Consider the following 23301-nt stretch of genomic DNA (forward strand, 5'->3'; position numbering starts at 1 on the left):
ATCATGTAACGTTCAGTGCTGCCAACTTACTACAACAAAAGTGTCAGACATTTTAAAAGTTAGATTCTTTATGAGACACTGTTTACATTCTATAAATTAGAAAAAGATCTCTGGTTATGATGTAATAAATTAGCTGGTTATTACAAACAAATAAAACCAATGTTAATATTTTACTTTTAAACCTTTCTGGCCTGTATTTATTTACTAGCAGCTGTTTACAGTCTACAAGCAGTACCACAATAACAAGTTTTCCACTTTTTAAAATCTATTACATGAGACTATACACAATAAAATCTGAGACTATACACAATAAAATCTGACATGAAGATTACAACATAACGTACATTATGTTTTCGGTAATTTTGTTCCCTAATTTGTAACTTCTAATCCTGAGTGACCGACAACGCATGGTGTTTATATATAATAGCGTTATTTAATTTAGATCTAACTACCAAAATGTCAGCATGTAATGAGTCTAACTATCGTATCAATTATATTAATCAAGTATGAATTACGGTATAAGCTAATGCGAGATATTGATAAACAAATATCATTTAAGGCATGGACTGCTCATAAAAATTTGAGAAATGAAATCTCACAGCAAGGTAAGGAATATAAGCTACTAAAAACTCCATCACTAAATTTTCAATCATATTTTTCTCCGAAAGATTTTTTTTAAAAATGGAGGAAAGTGTGTCATTCATCTGTTTAAATATTATTTTCTTAACACTATTAATTTGTTATTATAAATCTTAATCTCCCCTAACTAATGTATCTATGGCACCTTAAGCAGTCCTTGGCTGATTTCTCATTTGTAACGTAACATAGTCTTATATTGGCTAATGGGTAACAATAGTAACTGGTTGAATTTATTAGATCTAGTAAATAAATATAAAATTAATTATCGATGACGTTTCTCTTACTTTTTTTTTTTATTTTAATGTGAAGTCTTAAGTTTCCATTTTGTAAGTAAGAGGGGAAAAAGATATGAACATAGATTATTTTCACTCTACGTCTGAGATAAATACGCAAGGAAAATATTGTTCTGAAAACAGACAAAGATCAGGCGACATCAGAAGAGTTGACAATGTTAAAATGACTTGGTAAAGAATCTCCTCCAATACCTTCACGATGAAATCTAAAATAATTTCTGATAATTTACTTGTCTGTGAACTCATATAAAGAAAGCTTATTTTCAATCAATTAAGGCTACAATGAGAGAAAGAAAATATAGCGATACAACTTGTAAAGACTTAATCGCAATCTAAGAAAGCTATTATGATGTGAGGAAACCTTTATAAAAGTTATAACTTGTAAAGGACTATTTCCAATTTAAGAACGCTACCACGTGAGAAATGTATATATATCAAAATTATAACTTGTGAAAAAACGACTTAATTACAATCTAAGAAGACTATCATATAAAGAAGAATTTCACAGCTATAACCTATAAAGAATTGTTTGCAATCTAAAAAACGCTCTCATAGTGTGAGGAAGTATTTTCAAAGCTATGACTTGTAAAGTACTATTTGCAATCTAAGAAAGCTGCCATGATATAAGGAAAACTTTTCAGAGCTATATAACCTGTAAAGAACTATTTGCAATTTAAGAATGGTATCACGTGAGTGACTTCTTTTCAAAATCTACAACCTGTAAAGAAAAAATATTTGCGATTTAAAAATGCTATCGTGTGATGAAACCTTGTTAATTCCATATAATAACCTGAAACGAACTAAGAACACTGTCCTGTGAGCAGTGATTTTTAAGCAATAAGTTGTAAAGAAACAGTTGTGATCTATTGAAAATGACTTGGCAAGAACCATTAGAGGATTTTTGTGAAGTAATTTATACGTTGACAGATTCATTTATCGAATTTATGGTTAACATTTTCAACAAGATAACAAAATGTTTCGCATGGGTTGGTACAGTCACAAATAGATAAAAACAGCACACTTTACATGCTGACTGCATGTCTAAGGAGATTCATGGAAATCGGGGACCACACCATAGAGACACTATTGAGTGACGTCACTGCCAATTCTAACACGAATTACAACTTATGCATATCTCTAGTGGAAACTTTGAGATACTACTATTTGAGAAATTTCAATTCCTAATTTCATACACTAGGGAATACTCAGGATGTTTTAGTAATAATTGTGTAAATAGAATCGTGCTATTAGTTTCTTAAGTTACTTAGAAATATTTATTAAATTTTTCCGTAACATATTCTCAAAATATTTCATTTTGTACTGTTGTTATTATTATTAATATTACTTTCTGTTTGGAAGAACAATGAGATAAATGTTGCTTTATTACTAAAAACGTGGAAGAACTCTTCTTAAATACGAAAAACTAACATTTCTTGATTAAATATTTTAGGAGAAAAACCACATAAAGTAAAACTCGGATGTTAGTACAAAACTCCATTTTGCTTCTAGCGAACAGTTAGAGACTAATGACAAATTTCGATATTTCCCGCCATATCAGACAGATTTGTAAGGTTTGAAAGTAGCTGACTTTATGCATAAATTAAATTTATAAAATTATATTATGTTCTAAATTGATTTCTTTAAACCTATTAAGCCAAGGCACAGGAATACTATGTATATTTGTCTGGGGCCTAAACTTTGATTAATATTAGAATTTTTATACGTCTGACAGAATACTGCTCTGTCACAAAATGATACTCTGAATGAAGTGATAATTCGAATTTCATCATATTGCTGCTGATGTTTCTAATACCGTAAATTAAATTGATGAGTGTATTAAAAACTTTTTAGAAGCTACATTAAAAGCTCATGTTTGAAAATATGAACATCCGAGATCTACTTATAAGTATAGACAATCATTCTTCAGCAAAAAGTAACTAGAAAAATAAGTTTTTTTCTAGTCTATCTTCAAATAATACTTCATTCAGTATTCCAAATAGTTCATTTCTGATTCTTTATATGCTATTTTAGACTTTATAGTTGCTCACAATATCATTTCATCAAAACTACTAATTTGTTAATACAATTTTCATGAAAACACAAAAATTAAGTTGGTTTGATATTTATAATCAATTTTTCTTTCTTTTTAAATTGTATTTGGCAACATTTCAATAACAATGGTTGCATTATTAAGCTAATTAACTAATACCAATAAGTATACGAGGAAGAGTCCGAAAAATAAGTTTCCCCTCTCGTTTTCCTCAGGAAAGCGAACAGCAATGAGGGGGGGGGGGGACAAGACAGCGGTTGCAGGCGCAACACACCCAGACACAAATTTCTATCTATTTCCGGCTTTGAAGAAGACGCTCGACGAAAGGCGCTATGGAAGCAATACTGAAGCCACAGAAGCTGTTCGACGCTTCTTCCGTACACAGAGCCCTGAATTTTTCCTGGAAGGATTTTTGAAGCTTATAGACCGGTATGACAAATGTCTCAATGTATGTGGTACTTATGTGGAAAAATAAAGGTACATCTAGTCTTTAATCTGACACACACTCATAGTCAACGTCTTGCGAATAAAATCAGAAAAATAAACACACTGCTGAACAAGACTGCACGTCTGAGTGTACGTCTGATGAGGATCTTGGCTAGAAGATCGAAACGTCACGTGTAAATGTGTTTTTTATATTAAATAAGTGCAGTCTTGTTCAGCAGTGTGTTTACTTTTCTAGTCTTTAATGTCACATGCTATTTTTGGTCTTGCATCCCCACCTCTTTCCACAGTCGCCTGGGGAAACATATTTTTCGGAGTCCCCCTCACATATACAAAATTATTGATTTATACAATTTAATATATATATATATATTAATAATCATTCATAATTTAATATATATTTTAACAAACAATCATGATGTTGCTTATTATATAACAAGACACTTTCTTTAACTTTTTAAAATTATTTCACTTAAATCCCTACTCAAAATGATGACCTCGGAGAAAAATGATGACCTCGGAGAGAATACCTTTTATGGAATACTATAAACGGAAAGAAAATGTTCATTTTACTGAAGTATCTCCCATAGTTTTCTATGTTTTTTTTACTTAACTCTTCAAGCAACTTTCAAAAGTATATAGCGGATATAATTTATACAGTTTTTGATACGATACAGTTGTGTAAACTGAAATCTTCAAGTTGCTGTAAGCATACTGACGTTATTAATTCGTAATGCAATTTCATTTCATTACAAATAAATATCTTGAAATGAAATAAATATTTGATTATTTCACTCACAAATGCGAAATTAGGACAGATATAAACCTTTTCTATCACAATAAAATGAAATACAACAGTCATAAAATAGACATAACATTAACATTTTCATACTTAATAACAGAAATATATATATTTAACGGTTTTATTATATATTTTTAACACTTACTTCTACAGTATTTATTTAGGTAAACTTTTCAGCAATTCTCTACGTTGAATTGTAAATGACAAGAAGTTTTACAATATTTAAACGGTATCGAGTTCATGAAACAAACCAAATTGTTTGCTTACCCTCAATTCACATGTCTGCCATAACACAGTTTACGTTAATACACTCAACATTACTACTTATTTTATCTTAATATTAACATTTTAAAATCATAAATTGTACGTGTGTTTCCAATCTCTTGAATGCGTAAAATGTTAAAGTAATTTGCTACAATAGACCTATATAAAAAACAACTTCAGAGGCGGATCTAGGCCGGAGCCCCCCCCCCCCTCTAGTTTTTGAGTGACAAAAATAATTGAAGCTATTATTTATATTTTTTTGAAAGTAAACTCATGACATACTTACTAAGTCTGGGTTGTGGTTGGTCCCCCCAGTTTTTACCTTTTAGATCCGCCTCTGACCCTCTTCTATTATAGTTAAAATGTCTTCATAAACATTTATTATGTATTAAAAACACAAACATATTTTCAGCGCAATTCAAAAACATCTGTTAATATTTTTTATCTTGCTTTTCTTATCCTATTTAATGTTATTAACGAATAAAAAAAATTAAAAAAAAGGACTGTAGGCCGAAATATTGTGATAACCCTGTGTATGGTTTTGATCTTGTAAATTGAAACGTCTACACAACATCTAAAAAAACTGACACATTTCATTTATTACCACTTGTTTTAATATACGCGTAACACTAAACGTTTATATCAACAGTCTACTGATCACAACAATATTCATAAGGAAATATTGTCACCCATTACGCTAATCACAGTTTATTTATACTCATGGCACTACATAATAAATATACACAGATACATAGATAACACTAATTTTTATAACAATTATTATTATTATTATTTCTTTTTTGGTTAGTTTGAGGAAATTATGTAGGAACACTCGCATGAAAATGTTTACACAGACAGGATAATACATTATTTGCTAATCTTGATCTCACATGCAGCTACTTAACAAGTTACTTCATGTTATATATTATTTAAATAGATGAGTTCACAAGAATATTAACAGACAAAATACAGCTTCTAACATTTGCTAATTACGTGTAATCAGGGTTCTCATACATCACAATCAGTTTGATGCTACACCAATTAAAACAAAATATATATGACGTCACACTATTTAGCATTATAATCAGTTGTTAAATTCGACCGGAATCCTCCGAGATTTAGTCTCAGTTCTATTTTTGCTGCTAACACTAAACAAGTAACGTAGCCATTTTTTCCTGTTGAAATGTCAATGAATTTATGACCCATTATTCTTTAGTAATGATTAAATACTTCTTTCTTCCCTAAGTTACCGAATTGAACACAGTTTTTCGAAGCGACATATTATTACTCTAAAGTACACGAAGAAAAAATTACGCTGCATTCTGCATTGTGTTTATTATTCTACCGATGATGAATGAACTGTCTGAGCTTAAATCCGTCTTTGCAAGAAGAAGAACTATATTATTGTTTTCAAATATGAAAGCTTTCTTTAATCCGTCGGCATTATAACGATTGATATGGACAACAGTCTGTAACGTATAATAGCAATTTCTTCTATGGCCAGACCTGAACACTTAATTTCATAGAGTAATTATATGTTTAATTTGTTAAGTTTTGTGGCCAGACATGTATAAATATGTTTTTCTAGTCAGTTCGGATATAATACGTAAAGAAGCTATTAATAGTAGATGTATTTTCAATTATAAAGAAGTAATTTTGTGAAAACTAACAAGGTAAATGCAGAAAATCTTCGGGAAATATATCAGTATAAATATATTTTATCTTGAGTGTTATTATTGAACATTTAGTGAGTAAACTACGGTTTAATTAGTTCCAGAAATTCTGAAATAAGGAACTTTGAGCTAATATGTAGGTGTAATAGCATCTACAAAGACAGGAGCTGATCAATTTTCAGAACTGACCTTCTGAGTAAGACTACTGTAATATTGCTCGTTTTCTATCATGAATAATTTTACTGCTCTTCCTCTAAAAAACTATGCATTCATAAACTGAGAACTGTTTATTCACTTACATTGTTCATAGGACAGAGTAGTATTATACCAGGTCTCAAGTTTATGATTTTCAGAAGTAGCTGTGCGAAAGGATTGCCCTTAGGGGGCTATATTTTCAGAGCTCAGGAAACGTTCCGATGGTTGCTTTTCGATTTACATCTGATCGTTAGAGTGTACAGAATATTGAAAACTTACAATAGTTTACAGAACGTCACAACATGAAGAAAATATTTATAACGTAACTGAAAATTGAACGTACTCGCCGCTTTATAAGCTTTGTCAAGTTTCTCTTTGTCATATATCGAACCAAATTGTAATCCTTCCTTGTGTTACACGATTTTATTTAATTGCCGTAAGAAAAAAAATGGGGGAAAGAGAGTTCTTAGTATAGCTAAATGTTTGGTTCTCAAGGCGACGTCCTTGGTCTTGACTTTCATGCTGCTACTTGGTAACTGAATGTAGGTCAGTAGATGTTGATATCTAGGAAATTTCTTACGTCACAAGTAAAAGCGAAGTGTTTCTCCATTTAGTCGAATGTAGTTTGGATAGTCAACACGTCTACGGATAGTCAAAATTTCTACAAAATTAGTTCTAATTGGAATATGAATAACCTACCTAAATTGGATTTTTGGAACCAGGTAGGTGTATTATAAATCAAAAGTATATCACAGTTAAAAGTGACAATTATGTTGGAAGTGAACAGTATTGAAAAATGAGTGGAAATTACAGTAAATTAACTGTTGTAAAATTATGAAGTTATGTGCAGTGACGTATTTTCCTTATTTTAATGGAAAGTGGAACCTTTATTCATTTGATTATTTGAAATGCATTATCTAATATATAATTATATGTTTCGTTCAAAGTAATGATTTTGTTAAAAACACGTGGCAATATTATAATATAATGGTGTACTCTAAAGCTGCCTCAAAATTACTTTCTTTAAGCGGAACATCGAAATTTACAATTATTACAGAAATCTTTGTTTTCGTTATCCTTGTTAAATGTAATAAAAGTTTATTTTTCTATTATATGGCCATTTTTGATTTAATTAAAGCACTGAGAAGCTAATTTCCGCTGCTGCCTGATAACTTTTCTATTTTATCATAAAGATATGCAACACTTGGAATGACTAAAGTAAGTAAAACACAAGGTTAAAATTTTAAAACAAAGGTTTAAGCTCATTCTAGGAATTTCTTCGATCATTATCCACAATACTACTGAAGATAACTATGTTCCTACAGCACCACGCCACGCGATTTTAAATCAACCACATCGTTGCGTAATGGTGTAATTTTGTTCCTCTTGATTCTAATCAAGAAACTTACAGACTAGACGTCTTTTTTATTTTAAGATTGTGTTTCACCCTATAATTTATATTTTAATTTAAATTTAATTCGAAATACGAAGAGAAATCTTGTACAACTTTACCGAGTAGGTAGTGCCTTCGGTTTTCAATTACCATTAAGAAATTTAAATCGTATTCGGGGAACATATATTAAATCTAATATAACTTACTAATTTTATATATGTCTTCCAGTTTTTGAACCTCATAATTATTTCAACTCCTGGTTTTGCAATCTTCTTTCTCTATTGAAATAATTGTGACTTTTAGAAACTGGAACACTCTCATTCTCATTATTCGGGGTGCTTATTGAAAGTGAGTCCTTTCGCCTCTCACTAGTCGGTGTGTTTATGTAAAGTGAGTCCCCTTGTCTCTCACTACGTCAGAACTTCATATATCCTCAATTGTTATAATTATGAATTTATCGGGAAAACGTTTTACAGTAATAATATTCCGCAAAAAGTGTGTGATGTATAAACATCGCTTACATCACTCACACTTATTACGGAAATAACTGTAAACAAATCGCAAAATGCTGCAGAATCTTTGAAAAAAATGTTGCGGGATTCTCAAACGCAGATAGTTTTTCTTCCAAATAACCGCTTTTGTACTACTGATACCTAATAATATTTGCAAATATCGGAGAAAAAACTGATTATGAATCAGTAATTGAATATTTCTTATATTAATACCGAGATGTAAATTTATGTTATAGTTGTAGAGAAGGACAATGTGAGAAATTTTTCCACGGCCTAAAGAAGAACAAATCAAGAGGTTTAATCCTACCAGTTGTTCATGCAGAAAGAGTTTCTATTTTGAGGTACTCTTTTGTTCTTTAAAGTAGTTGATGAATTGTGATTACTCCACAAATCGAATAATAAAATGGACTTTGCATTAGACGCTAGGAGAGAAACCTCTTGAAACCATGATCTCACAAGACTTGTTGTTAATTTTCCCTAATTTGATGCTTTCACAAGAACATTTTCAGATTTAAAGAGGTTGTTTTGGACTATAGTGAAAGGCGAGGGGACTCACTTTAAATAAGCACTCCTAATAGTGAGAGGTGTAGAGACGCACTTTAATCAAGCATCCCGTTAAAATACGTACAGAAAGGCGTTCAAATCGGTCAGCAACCTTCTCGCAGTAACACCTGACAACTATGATTGTTCTTGCCTAACTACAGAGCATTTCAAACCAGAAGACCTTTTGTATTTGTAATCATCATATTAGATCCCCCATTTTGAATTTTGTAATTTTCAAGTAAGATTATGCATCAGCTGCTCTAAAACCCCCCTGGCAGTATGTTTTCTTCTACATTAAATGATTATTTTCTATATATGCTTGGAGACCACCCCTACGTTCGAAGGGTAGTTTCTACCCTTAAGCCCGCACCATTGCTGAAATAAAAAATACGTGTCGATTATTTTTCGATGTTCTACAAGTATGCAAAGTTTCATTGAAATCGGTGAGTGACACTTCCGTAAGTCTCCTTGTAAGTATTGGTGATGATTTTAATATCTTCTGATTAAACATACATAAATATATGTATATAAATATATTATGTACAAAAATAAACTTTATTTATAATAATTCCCTATTTCAGCCTTTCTTTCTATTCATAAACTCTAATGATACGATTAGGACATTTCCAGTAAGTATAAGTTTAGAAAACTTCAAGAAAAAATCATGGAAGACATTCTAATGAGAGCATTAACACTGCTCTAAAAATGAATTTTATGGTCACAGAGAAATTGACCTATATCACAAAGAAGTTATTGTCTTTGTATCTTTAGGAATATATCGTATACCTAGCTATATATATGTACGTATGCTGAAGTTACTAATATTCGTGTTTATCGTAATGTAAACTTTAGGTTAAGTTTCACTTTTTTATAGTCACAAACTATGGTCATAAAATTGTTCCGACATAAAAAATATCGTTATTTTTTTTTCAAGTTTTGTACAGCTTCTAAGTAAATATATTGCTTTCTATCTAAATTCTTTCAGAGTAATTCTAAATAAAACATAACCAATTTTACGTCCAAATTGTTTTCCTTGAAGATGAAACATCAAATTAAACTGTAACACTATTTTGTCTACGGATCGTCCTCAGAAACAGAAGAGACGACATGGAGGCAAAAGAAGGTACATTAAAAAGTTTTTGTGCAAACGGTAATGTTGTCTTGTGAACAATAAACATAACTGTTTCTACAGAATTGTTAGACTCACAGCTCATTTTCTGAATTCTTACTTGTTTTGTCTTCCATAAAAAAGAAAGTTCATTGTACTGTACAGAGTTCATTATACTGCCGACAATTCCCCATTAGCCCATAGGATACATAGCTCTTCGTACATAGGATAAATAGGATAAATCATTTTTTCATTCCAGGTTTCAACAATAGAACACGATACAGGAATGTGTTGAAATCATCTTCTCATGTAACTACGAAGTGTGCTTCGTCCGAAATATCGCTTCCAACAGCGAGTTCAAGAGGCAATGTCCTGAACACCAATAACACACCTTCAAGACGATTGGTTCAATTGCAAATTTGCCACGGAAAGGAAAATTCAGTGGTTCACTTTGTTTCAACTCAGCTACCACTAATTTATCATGTCATGAAGTGGTTGGAGTCTTTTAATATAGACATTGGACGCCCTCGGCGCCTAGCCTCAGTGATGAAAGGTGTGTACTATAATATGCCATTGCAGTATGTCATTGGCTTAATGACTATCTTTCCGGACATTGGATTGGTTTCACAAATACTGTGGAATGAGTCGTGCGTTCACCTAATATGAATCCTTCGTATTTTATGACCTTGAGATATCTCAAGTGACGCGGATAAGCAATACAAAGATAATTTCGACATGATAATCCATGAGATTTGGAGTACAATATGGCCATAGATGATGTCTAATATCTTTATAGAAACATACAGATTCATCTGTGAAAACGTGTTCACCAGAATTGTTTGATTTCCCCTATTTTACTGAACTTTTTCGGCTACACCGAATACAAATCACTGGTACTGTTAATCTATAGCAACAGTTCTAAGGCAATCTCGTAGGATCCGGCTTTTCTCTGAATTTAACCACTGATTTGTATAGTTATGTTTCAAAATTTAACTATATAAAGTATTATAATACTTTTTTTTTTCATTTTGACACTAAACTTCTCCATCTGGCTAGAAAGTGTTTGTGAAGCTGTTTTTTTTTTTTTTTTTTTTTTTTTTAAATAAAGATAATTGATTTTAAAAGGGATCTTTGAAACTTATGTAATGCACACGCCTCTTAGTACTGTCATGTATATGCCTGTAAACACATGATAGGCATGATAAATTTATTCCTTAATAAATTGTTAAATAGCTGACCCACCCATTGGAACGAGAGAGCAAATAAATTTCACTAAACCCACCACCTAAAAGTACGAGGGGTTTTATTATCAGGCATGGTGGGTGAACATAAACTTTATAAGGAAATCTTTCTTAACGTAATAAATTATAACTTTAATAGTCAATGAAGCCTCCATCGGTACAGCTTTATTCACATGACTGCTCGCGACAGGAAATTTTATGGCATTAATTGTGCTGATAGTGAGTATAATTACACAAGAACAATAATAATAATAATAATAATAATAATAATAATAATAATAATAATAATAATAATAATAATAATAATAATAATAATAATAATAATAATAATAATAATAATAATGCGTTCATAAAGAACACATACACAGGAGCCCTTGTTTCACTCTGAACGAAATCTACTTTAGGAATGAGCTGCTTGGCTTAAAGGAAGCAATTGATTGATTCACAGTACATATCTTTGTCCACCCACCAAACTACTAAGCATGCACCGTAACGCATAACATACCAAGGTGTATCATAGCAGGAAAGGAGACAAAATAATAACTGCATTATGAAAAGAATTGGACTAATATTTTGAATTTGTAAAAGACAGAGAAAAAATTGCTATTGAAAAATGTAAAATATGCACAGATAATCAAGTTACTGGAAAACTAATTTAATTAATCGTCCAATTTGGAAAATATACTGAGAGTTCTGTTTACTATTTGTTGGTAAGTTGATATTATTCATAAGAAATTTTTCATTGTATTACTAATCCTCTAATTTTAAAGAAAAGCAGTAAATTCAGACCAAAACAAAATATTTTTTGGTCTACAATTTAAATATACCACCTCTCATCTCTGAGCTTGGAACTCGGCAGGAAGAAGGCAATTGAAATAAGCAACGAAAGAAAACTAGGATCATTTCATCATTAGTGCCTAAGTGCGTTTATTTTAAAGTTGAGAAGTAAATTCAGCGTAAATAAGAAAATAGCTTTGATAATAATTTATTCCACAGTGCAGGAATGTTACCAGTAATTAATGTGATTTTTCAAACAATGTAAAATTTCTTCAAGGAATCGTATTGAAGAAAGCAACACACCGGTCCCTGAAACGTCTTCGGTGAAGATTAATAAAACAGATGCTTAGACAAATATAAACGTTATTAACTTGAGATATGCATCCCATCAGCATACTGAGGATAAATTTACAGCCATGTTGGGGTCCAATATAAGAGGACAATCAAATGGGTGAATGGAGAAAATTACACAACTTCAAAATGTGAATATAGTGTAGATAAATAGGTCCAGGTATTTGCTAACGACGAGGTACGTAACTGTAATGGAAACTAAGCTAAGGAATATAGATTAATGATGAAAAATTGCTTCTTTTAAAGACCATTGAATAGGCCCAGAAAAAAACTAAGAAGCTAATAGAAAATAAACTTACGGAAATTATTAATGATTCGATTGACTTGGCTGTACACTTGATGGTATTCGTTAATGAAGTTTTGCTTTTGGAGCATTTTTTTTTACAAAAAAAAAAAAAAAAAAAAGCACTATTTACTTAACTTTTTGAGAAAACAAAAATATAAACAAAACTAATTTCCTTTCCGTTTTTGTACCGATTTTCGTACTGTAAAAGTATTATAATAAATTGTAAGAGTACAGCTCAGAAGTTTCACGTATAAATATAGCATAATCTAAACAATACCCTTAATATATATATGACGAAGTCCAGCATCGTGTGTGAATTATTTTGAATTTTATCACTAAATCTGTCCAGACTAAATATATATTATAGTACTTCACACTTTAGCACAGATGGATATCATGTGTGACAAAATATTATAACATTTAATTTTTCTTTACTTCTAGTTGAAAGGGAAGTAATTTTTTTATATTATAAAGACACCTTATGATATAATATAGATTACATACACATACAGTAAAATGACCTGTCGAATCCTAAATTATTAGGATACGTACAGATACAAAATACATAAATATCTTGAGCACCTATGCATACAAAACATCACTCTGAGTGATGTCACAAAGTTAAAATTTTCATGCTGTACATATATATACAAGCTATGTCTTGGGTCTGTGTATATTATATAAATTTACTATTTTATAATATATATTGCCTACTCCAGATTCACGTTTATGAAACACATTTGCACATCTTGAGTTTAACTACTACTACTACAAATGTGCAGTTTATAACAAGAAAATTTCTTTAGCAACAACATAAATCATTTCTTTCAACTTAAAATCAAATATCTCAAGTGATGTATGGGATCAGTTATCATTAGGTTTGCTTTTCGACAGAAGCATTTTCAGTAATATCCGTCATATCACTCTCACCCTAACACACACAAAAAAACTTTAAAACATTTATAGTATTTGTTAGTTGGGCAGCTTTTACCAAGTACTATATGTATTCATTATTATTGCCTTCTAACTTAAATGCTAAATAACTTGATGGTATGATATACGAGGGTAGGCCTAGCCTTGTGTCTGATAAACTGGTGAGGCAAATCGACGACAAAATTCGTGCAAATCGCCGTTTCACGATTACGGAACTCGCTACACAACGCTTTGATACTGACGCCGAACGTCATGCAGATGTAAGCCAGTAGTTGAAATCGTCAATCGGCAGATTTCTACCGCAACGGTATTGAAAAACTTGTCCTACGGTATGATAAATGCCTTAATTTGCATGGCGATTATATGGAAAAATAGCTGAAGACTGTAACTTTCAAATATATTTAATACAATTTGGTTTGTTCATTCTATTACTATTTTATTTCAAAACGTTTACTTTATGGACAGCCCTCGCATGTGAAATCTTTCTTTCACTTTATGTTATTATTCCTTTTCAAATTTTAAAAATATTTTCAAGAAGAGATTATAAACATTTTCTAACATCATCCCTTACAAAATCTAAATATACTTTCCTACACTTCATAAGAACAATTAGAGCATCTAAATAAAATGAAACATAATTTATGTTCATTATATATATAATACTTATATTTGATTTGATTCATTTGAGAGTATAACGGCCACAATTGATCCAACTGATGTTATGAATGACACTACGAAATAAAAGCATTGTTTGCTTTAAAAAAAAAATACTATTTTTGTTTGTTTGTTTGTTTTACATGAAAGGGTAACAATATATTTCATAAGATAAATGCTTCCATCTAAAGCAAGCCTTCGAAAACAAAAATTAATTATTATTTTGAATGTCACATAAGATGATTTATGTGAAATATACAAAGGTAAATAATTCGTTTGAATTACTTCTAGTTTGGTAATCTGTATATAATTTAAAAGTTTCTTTGTGTATAACTTATTATTTAAATTAACTATGTAACAGACATATATATCTTTCATTACTTAACTCTTGAATAGAATTTAACATGAAAAAAGAAAAATAAAGGTTTTCTAACATTACCCATTACAAAAATTAAAATATTTTTGTATGGTTAATAACAACATTTACAATAATATATGTTATATATTCTATAGTCACCATACGTCAACTATTTCACATCTAACGTTATTGTCTCAATTTGACTAAACGCAGAACATTTACTTATACGACTAGCTTCAGTAGAAGTATCTTTTTAAATCATTTCTGAGACTATTTTCATTGCATTAAAACATGAATTTGGCACACAATATTAATAGAGTCAACATTCAAATATAACAAAAACCACACAAATATATATATAGATATATATGTATATACGTACATCTCTTTACCATAAAAAACAAAATCTTCACCAACATTAATACATCACGAAATTGAGAACTACATAGTATGGAATGTACAAACATACAACACTTACTACACAAAATGATTTATATAACTAGAATCCTTACGCATGTAGGTTTTTATTAGTATTATTAATATTTGTAATAAATCCGTTACGTGTGATAGAAGCAACAGAGATATTATCAAGTTTTTATTTATTTATTTATTATCATTTTTTATTTGCTTTAGAAATATAAATATATATTATATAGAGAGAAATATATATGTGTGGAAGTTTAAAATCTACCCACACCTTCCAAACATTACCGTTCTGTTATCAATTTGTACCATTTTCAATCATTCTGAGCTTGTTACGTTGAAAATTTTCCTGATTTCTTGTATAAACCAGCTGACAATATTTCTGTAAAAAATTTATTGGCAATCTCATATCTTATAGATAAAACTTATTATCTAAATATAAGTTCATATTTTTATACTTAATAGACTTACATTCTACTGTGAATAGTTAAACAAGTGCTGGTGCTGCTCTTAAATATGTACTGATAAAATAGACATATCTAGTAAATTTAAAATCTATTGAGTTGAAGTCTTATTTACAAAAAATAATAATAAACACAGTTTTACTTACTAATATCTTCCATCACAGCCTAATATTTCTTTTATATCAACTGTTAAAAACGTATTTATGATACCATGAAAAGATACCAGTTTTTCATATTTATAAAAAAAAAAGAAAAAAGTTTACTGGAAGACATATTTCAAAGAGATAATGAAAGTATTATAATACTACTCTAAAAATACCAAATTTAAGAAGTTGAGGAATTGACCAATATCACAAAGAGATTTTTATTGTCTTCGTAACTTTCTGAAAAAAAAATATTTAGGTCTAATACGGTTAGTTATACAAATATTAACTCTAGATAAATTTTCACAGTTGTTCATTTGTAGGAAGGATGTTATGGTACATTAATAAACTGTCTTGATGCATTAAAATCTTTTTATGATATACTGTGTATGAGTTACCAAACAAACGTTTTGTTCCATTTCTTGATTTTTTTAATACTCTCAAGAGATCTTATATAATTCTATAATTTTTGTGTGCATTTTTATTACAGGTCAGGATTTGGAATTTGCTGAACCGTGCAATGACATCATTCACCTCCCCCCCTTCTGCAGAAAGAACAAATCTTAAAAGCCACGGTTTTAAGTATACTACTCCATCATGAACAATGAAGGGAAGAGAAAGTACACTCGCACTCAGAAAGTCCTATATACTACAAATACAATCTCGTTGTGTTTGTCTTTTGTCTTAAAATAATAATCTATTATGCTAGTGAAAGATAAAGTAAACACACCTGCAGAGGAAAGATGGTAATACTTTTTGTACAATTCAATATCGAGCTTTAATCTCAATATATCTGTTTCCAATTCCAATGCAACTAGCTCTTTTATCTTTATTTCTTGTTTTCACTTCTACGTCTGTTAAAAATTTTTAAAAATGACTTGTTTCCAACTTCAATGATAAGGAACTTGTTTGTGACAAAGACAAGACTAGTTTTCATATCAAAACTGTGAAAACTATCTAAATGGAACAGGTGTTTGCTACTGTTTGAGAATTGAGTTCTTGTATTTGACAACAATCAAGCAATTCATGGGCTAATTTATAAGGGAAAGTAATCAGTCTGTTGCTTGTGATGAAGGATAATTTGAACATTTTGTCATTTCCCATTCCTTCCACTCAGCAATTTTAATTATCTTTATTTTGAAATCTATTTTGATATTCATATATATAAAAATTAACTATCGTCTTTTCATTGTTTATTTGTTGTCTTATTACTTATATATCAAGACTCATTGATAAGATACAATCAAATCATTAAAAACAGATTATAACTTTTGTAGTATTTGACGGAATTGAATCGAACTGAATAATTATGATTGTCATCATGAAGATGGCAGAACTATAACTTGTATGAAGAATGTATTGCAGAACTCTCTAAATACTATATTAAAAATATCCCTCTAAAATTATGTTTGTAGTGGAAAATAGGATTTAAATCAGGGCTGCAAATAAGCAACAAAATTTTACTAGCCCAAGAAAAAAGCAAGTAGCCCACATCCCAGAACAGAAATCATTTACTTACCTTGGAAATACTGTAAATAATAGTGATATTAAAAACTTGCCCACACCGATAAACCACTCTCCCTGGGTGAGTGAGCGAGTGGTTATTTGCATCCCTGATTTAAATATTTGACCGGTAAATTCAAGAAGAAAAATCAAGCTTGGTAGATCTTTGCATTATATCCACAAAGTCAAGGTAATAATCCATATACTTGAAACATAAAGTCACTTTTTAGATGTTAGTGTCAATGTTCTCAGATACAACGCACTAAAATGGAAAATAAGCCTAACAACTTTATTGTTCTAATGTCAGTTAAAGCCTGAGACTGTGTATTTTTTTTAGTCTGTTATTGGAAACATTTTGCCACAAAGGTACTCGATTAACTAAAAATACATAAATGTAAAGGGTATTATTTAGTTTCTCCCCAAAATTACTTGTTAGTGACCCTGGATCACATATTAGTGATTACAGTTTGTTACTTGTAATTGTGATGAGTATAAATATTATGTGGATGCATGGCATAAAAACTACAGTGCCTAAAGCACGAACAAACTTATGCTAGGTAATCACTAGAAAGCACGAATACTATCTAATAGAGTCAGGTCAGGAGCGAAGCAGTGGGTCCCGAGAGGAAGAGACGGTATGAATCCGTAAGGAGCAGCCGTGTCAGCAATGGTGGGTATACGCATAAACGAGGTCGTTTACAACGGCTAACTGTAAGTCATAGCACCAGTTCCGGAGAGGTCGATGGATTCGAGGGAGATACTAAATGCCATCCAATGTAAGCCTTATCTTCAAGAGGGAAGTGTTACTTTAAAATTAATGCGAGTTGAAATAAACACAGCTTACACTTAGTTTAAAACGGTATATCTATATGGACAACTTACACTTAGTTTAATTTAAAATGATATATCTATATGAATCAATACAAATAATGATTTATTTTTTAATAAAATATTATTCAATTAAATATATTTAACATATACATTTTTCCACTTCAAATAACATGAAACGAATACACGAAATAAATGGAATCAAACTTGTGTTATTTCACCACACACACAAAACTACTTTCCCCTCATAAAATTCTAATTCTTTTCAAGCTAAAATCTCCTGTCTGCAAATTTATAATCAAATGTTCATTGAAAGAACAAAACTTTTGTTTGATAACTGTGAATAATTTGGTATCAAAATTTTGATTGAGCCTGAGTATTTGGGCAGTAATTTTTCATTGCACACTTTATTATCAAATAGAAATTATTTTGAAAATGTTGTTGTATTTTATTTTTAACGGTATAAAAAAATAGCGGAAGACTCTTATCATCTATACATACGTAAGTTTGTCACATTGTGGAAGATGTTATTATGATTATTATTTTATCTTTATCATCATTATTATTATATCCACTGTTGATTAAAGATTACCTGTATCTAGAAATCATATAAAGTAATATTTGTAGATATAAATAATAGACATGTGTTTCTAATGTATCTATTACTACCAGTTACTACACTACAATTGAAGACTAAAGATGATTAAATATACTGAGTGGTCGAGAAAGACATTTATTTTAAATCACTATCACTGCTTTTCCTTTTTGCTGTCAAAATGGTAAAATATCTTCTTTTTCCTTAATTCACAGAGAGGAATATGTCATTTTTTTCATAACAAGAAACACTGTTTATCTTATTGGTTAAATTAAGAAATATGTGTATAACGTGTTAAAACTAAGAATCAGAAGATATGACAGCCTTAACATAGTTTTAAACAAATAAAAAAAAATGATCATTACAATTGATTTTGAAACAAGGACATAATAACTTACACACAGCATAGTTGTTTTAATTACAGGTAATACTAAAATAAAACTGTGCCAAGTTACAGAACTCATATTTGTTTGTTGAATTAACCAACAGTGAATATCGTCGTATCATCAAAATATTTTTGTACGAAGAGTTTTCATATTTACCTATAAGCTCTTACACCAGTTTGGTTGGTTTTCTTATATACAGTTGTGAGTTTATACTTAAGATTCTATTTTTCTCTATGTGCGCCTAAATGTATTGTGCTTCGCATATTTCTATTATCACTAATGAAAGAAAACAGATAATATATTGCCGAAGAGTAAATTCTACTTTTCAATGTTGATTAAATGTAAGCTCAAGTTTCGTCAAGTGAACCTGTTGTAACATTTTTGTCCTTAAGTTTAATTTGCAACGTATTTCATGTTTAGACTTTTATTTGTAGAAGATGGTATCAATGTAAGATGCTGACTTGTGTTTTATTTGAGAGAAAAGTAATTTTAATATAATATAACTTTCTTTTCAAACATTTTCAAAATTGAAGACTGTACCACAACGAAGTGCAAATATATTTTTTTAAAGTTGATTTTGCTTACATGTAGCTGCGTCCGTAACTCGGGTACATTTACTCAGCGTTCAAGAGATACGACTGTAGTTCACCGTTGAAAAAAAAAGCCCTTTGATTCGGAATTTGACTCAAGTTATTTCGTTTTTAAAAATAAAAGTAACATACAAAAGAATTAGAAAGAAATGTAAGCAAAAGGCTAGTACTCACCGAAAAAAAAAAAAAAAAAACTAAGTATTCTTCTAACTAGCGCTTTCAGAAGACTCTACTTCCATCTTCAGCTTAAATCCGACTCGAAGAACATGGGGAAGAAATGTGGATAGGTAAAATAAAATGATTGAAATGATTAAAAAATGTGAAGCACAGGTCTTCTGTCAAAAATTAACACATGCAAATGTTCACTCGCTCGTCACTGTTCACTATCTTTTTTTTTTCTTACCTTCCAGACGGCGGAAATAAGTGGTAAAAACACTACTCCAAATTACATTTATTTCTTCTTTGTCTAAATTGAGTGTAGGTTTCTCTTTATGAATGTAACAGGATTCTTTAATTTTTCGTTCAGTTGCTGTTTTCGCAAACATGAATCCGCAATGCTATAGGTATAGTCTTTAAAATGCGCTGTCAATCCGGATAATTGTTGAAAGCTACGATATTTCTATGTGCGAATGTGCTTAGCTATTCTAGTACAAATAGGGAATATTTTTTATAATATCAAGGAATACTTGTACCAGAATAGCTGAGCACATTCGCATTTTTTACTCCTTTTAACCATTTTTTTCACTTATCCTCATTTCTCCCGCATGTTTTAAATCCTCTTAGAATTGGATCTAAGCTGAAGGTGGAAGAAGGGTCTTCTGAAAGCGCTACTTAAAAGAATACTTTGTTCTTTGCGGTGAGTACTAGCCGTTTTCTTACATTTCTTTCTAGACATTATCACCGCTCCCAATACTGTGATGTAAAGAAGAATTATTTGAGTACGAGTAATTTGTTTCAGATTTAAAAAAAAAATTAAAAAACTATAAATCGGTTTTGTATTTCCTTGGCTAATATGATACGTGCTTTTGTTGTATATAATTTTAGATTTGATTCCTGTGGCTGATGCATTGAATAATTTACTTCTTATTGCCACCTTCTTCAGCGAGTACGGTACAATCTGTCATTAACTTCTGCCCCCTTTGCTGACCTTATGCTTTCTGCCTTCAATGTCCAAATATCTTTTAGAAATCATGAGACTGAAGGGATATTTTCTTTATATGTATGTGTGAAAAACAAAATACCGCGTCATAACAGTGCATTGTTCTATAAACAAAAAATGAGTTCAAAGATGTTTTGAAAGAAAAAGATCATGAGACCACCATTACATAACTATATAAATTAAAAGAGAAAGCACTATATATCTTTCAACTTATAGTTTCTATCAACTTAAGATGTGAACCGGAGGCTATTTTGTACGTAAATGCAGATCTTAGGTAATATTATAACGTGGATAATCTCTCAATTCTAATCTAGACTTTTGTAATTAATAAAAGTCAAAACGAAAAGTACAATTTACTCTTTTTACAATATATTACTATCAGCTTATATAGAGGTATATACATATAGTCATCTACAGTACCATCTTCAAATGAAAGGTTACAGTTATATAGAAAATAAATAGCTTGCACAATAACCTTGATATTAAAACTTTGTCAAAATTTTTCAACGTTATTTCATTACATTATATATACACAATACATTATAGTTAAATTTGCAATGCGCCCTTCTTGCCGTACAAAAAAAAAAAAAAAAAAAAAAAACGTATTCTCACTTTGTTGTTCAAAATAATAAATAATGGCCTAAATTTCAGATTACTTCATAAATAACTAATCTTAATGTTGACAGCGTAATCTACTTTTAAAAGCCAACAGATAGGTAACTTTTCTATGTCACTAACACAATAATTGAAATTGCAATTAATTCTGTTCTTCAAATTGTTTTTATGAATATTGACTCCAATTGTTAGAAACTTCTAGTTTCTCTTTAAGGATTTATTGAATGATCAGAATTGAGAGGCGCTGATAACCCATCTGACAGAGAAGGTTTCATATGAGCTGCCTGTCTGCGAAGATCTGACTTAATAATTGCAGTTAAAATAGTTCCTACCACTAACGTCCCAGCCATTACAAGGTTTGCTGGCAGATCATGCCATTGGTTAAATACCCATGCATACATCATGGTGAATAATATACCAAATACCTGAGCAGAGGCATTTAATAAACCTGATGATGTGCCTTCGGATTCAGGGTAAGTTAGTTCTGCAGCGAATTCGAAGCCGACGGGTAAGTACCCTGTCATGAAAAAACTGGAAAATGAAAAAGAGAAAGTAAACCGTTAATTGACACAATTAGTTAAAATATAAAATAGTAAAGAGCATTGTAGATTCCAAACCAGAACATTAACCTTTATTGCTGAAGAAACAAGCTCATTAACCTTTAAACTACGGAGGTAAATTCTTTAACCTTTAAACTACGGAGGAAATTTACCTTTAAACTACATTTAAAGCGTTTTCATAAGGGTTTACAAAGAAGTCCATTTCTTCAGTCCTATTTATCGAAGACACATGAAACAAAACGTGTTACAAAAGTTATTGTAGTACCATTTCGAAATCGAAATATCCAAAGTTAAGACAAGAAACAGGGTATTTTGAAAACAAAATATCCCGTAGTTTATAGGTTAAATTATTATTGCTGTCATACACGCTACAATATTCTATAATATCAAGTTGAGGAGAAAGTTATGACTCATTGATGGAATGTATGTATTCACATGCATCTTAGTTTCTTGCATAGTTGCCGTGGTTTTGTGAATTGCCAGGCTTCTTGCTTATCAAATTTGTTTCGTTTGCAGGTTGAAAGTGAAGTTGTACCTATCCGAGCTGCGAGTTGTCATATGTTATTGTTAAAAAGTGCAACTGTGGGCGAAAGACGATATGAAAGATTCTTGCGAATCTGAAGAGCACGGAATGTTATATCAATCGGAAGCATTGAGATGATACAGGTACTTTGAAGATGGTGGGAATCTGATGTATCAACCCGTTCCGGTAGACCACCAAAGTTGGGCAATAAGAAGCTACAGAAAGTTCTGAAAAAATATTTGTCAGACAGTTCAGACAACTGTCAAATAGGCGTGATTTGAAAAGCGATAAGAAGACCGCCTTGAATGATTTTCGTTAGCTAGATTTTATGTACAGAAAGCCTCGGCAACAATTGCTCAAGAGCGTAAGTCAAACAACAGGTCAAGATCTGTCTCTGGCTGTTCAATAAACCATTGAAATCAGTTTTAGAAGCGCATTGTGGCGTTCGGTAAGAAGTAAATTTACTTGATCATTCACAATCAAAATAAACTATGGGTTTAGTGGAAAAGTTCCTGTATTCATTCCGTGTCTATATTAGTTCGGGAAAGGGTAATCTGTGTGTAGTGGAATTTTATAAGTGTTCAACATATTGAACTTGTGCCAAATGGTCGTGCCATCACCGCAGAACTAACAGCAAATCGACAGTATTTAAAATAAGTGAAAAACGAAGTGCACGACTTTGATTCGTCATATAATCCCAAATCTCTTATCAGCAATCAAACCAAGCAGAAGTTTGGACAACTAGAGAGCCTTATTATTATGCTACGCAGTATTCAGTCTCTGCTTTGAGTCGTTTGAGAAAGTTGAGGAACCATCTGAAGAGTTTTATTATTCAAAGCTCAAAAAGCGGTATTTCACTTAGATCTGGATGCTTATTAATCGATGGCGAAATATAATTGAGAACGATGGTCTTTATTTTGCTGAACAATCTGATTTGTCAAAACGAGTGAGACCTTTTGCGTCAACATTTAGTGTCCACTGTTATGTATTAAATTA

The 23301-nt window shown here is 30.8% G+C and overlaps 1 protein-coding gene across 1 annotated transcript in view; it reads right to left on the minus strand.

Moving 5' to 3' along the window:
• Positions 1–168: 168 nt before the first annotated feature.
• Positions 169–23301, minus strand: part of LOC145683886 (choline/ethanolamine transporter flvcr2a-like) — a 193117-nt gene continuing 169984 nt past the window's right edge. Inside the window, exon 8 of the mRNA XM_081755528.1 lies at positions 169–21753. Within this exon, the coding sequence (XP_081611654.1) occupies positions 21432–21753 (322 nt within the window). The 3' untranslated portion in view covers positions 169–21431. The remainder of the gene's footprint in view (positions 21754–23301) is intronic.

This window comes from Thermobia domestica, chromosome 1 (assembly GCF_964235325.1).
Source record: "Thermobia domestica chromosome 1, izTheDome1.hap1.1, whole genome shotgun sequence".
Taxonomy (NCBI): Eukaryota; Metazoa; Arthropoda; class Insecta; order Zygentoma; family Lepismatidae; genus Thermobia; species Thermobia domestica.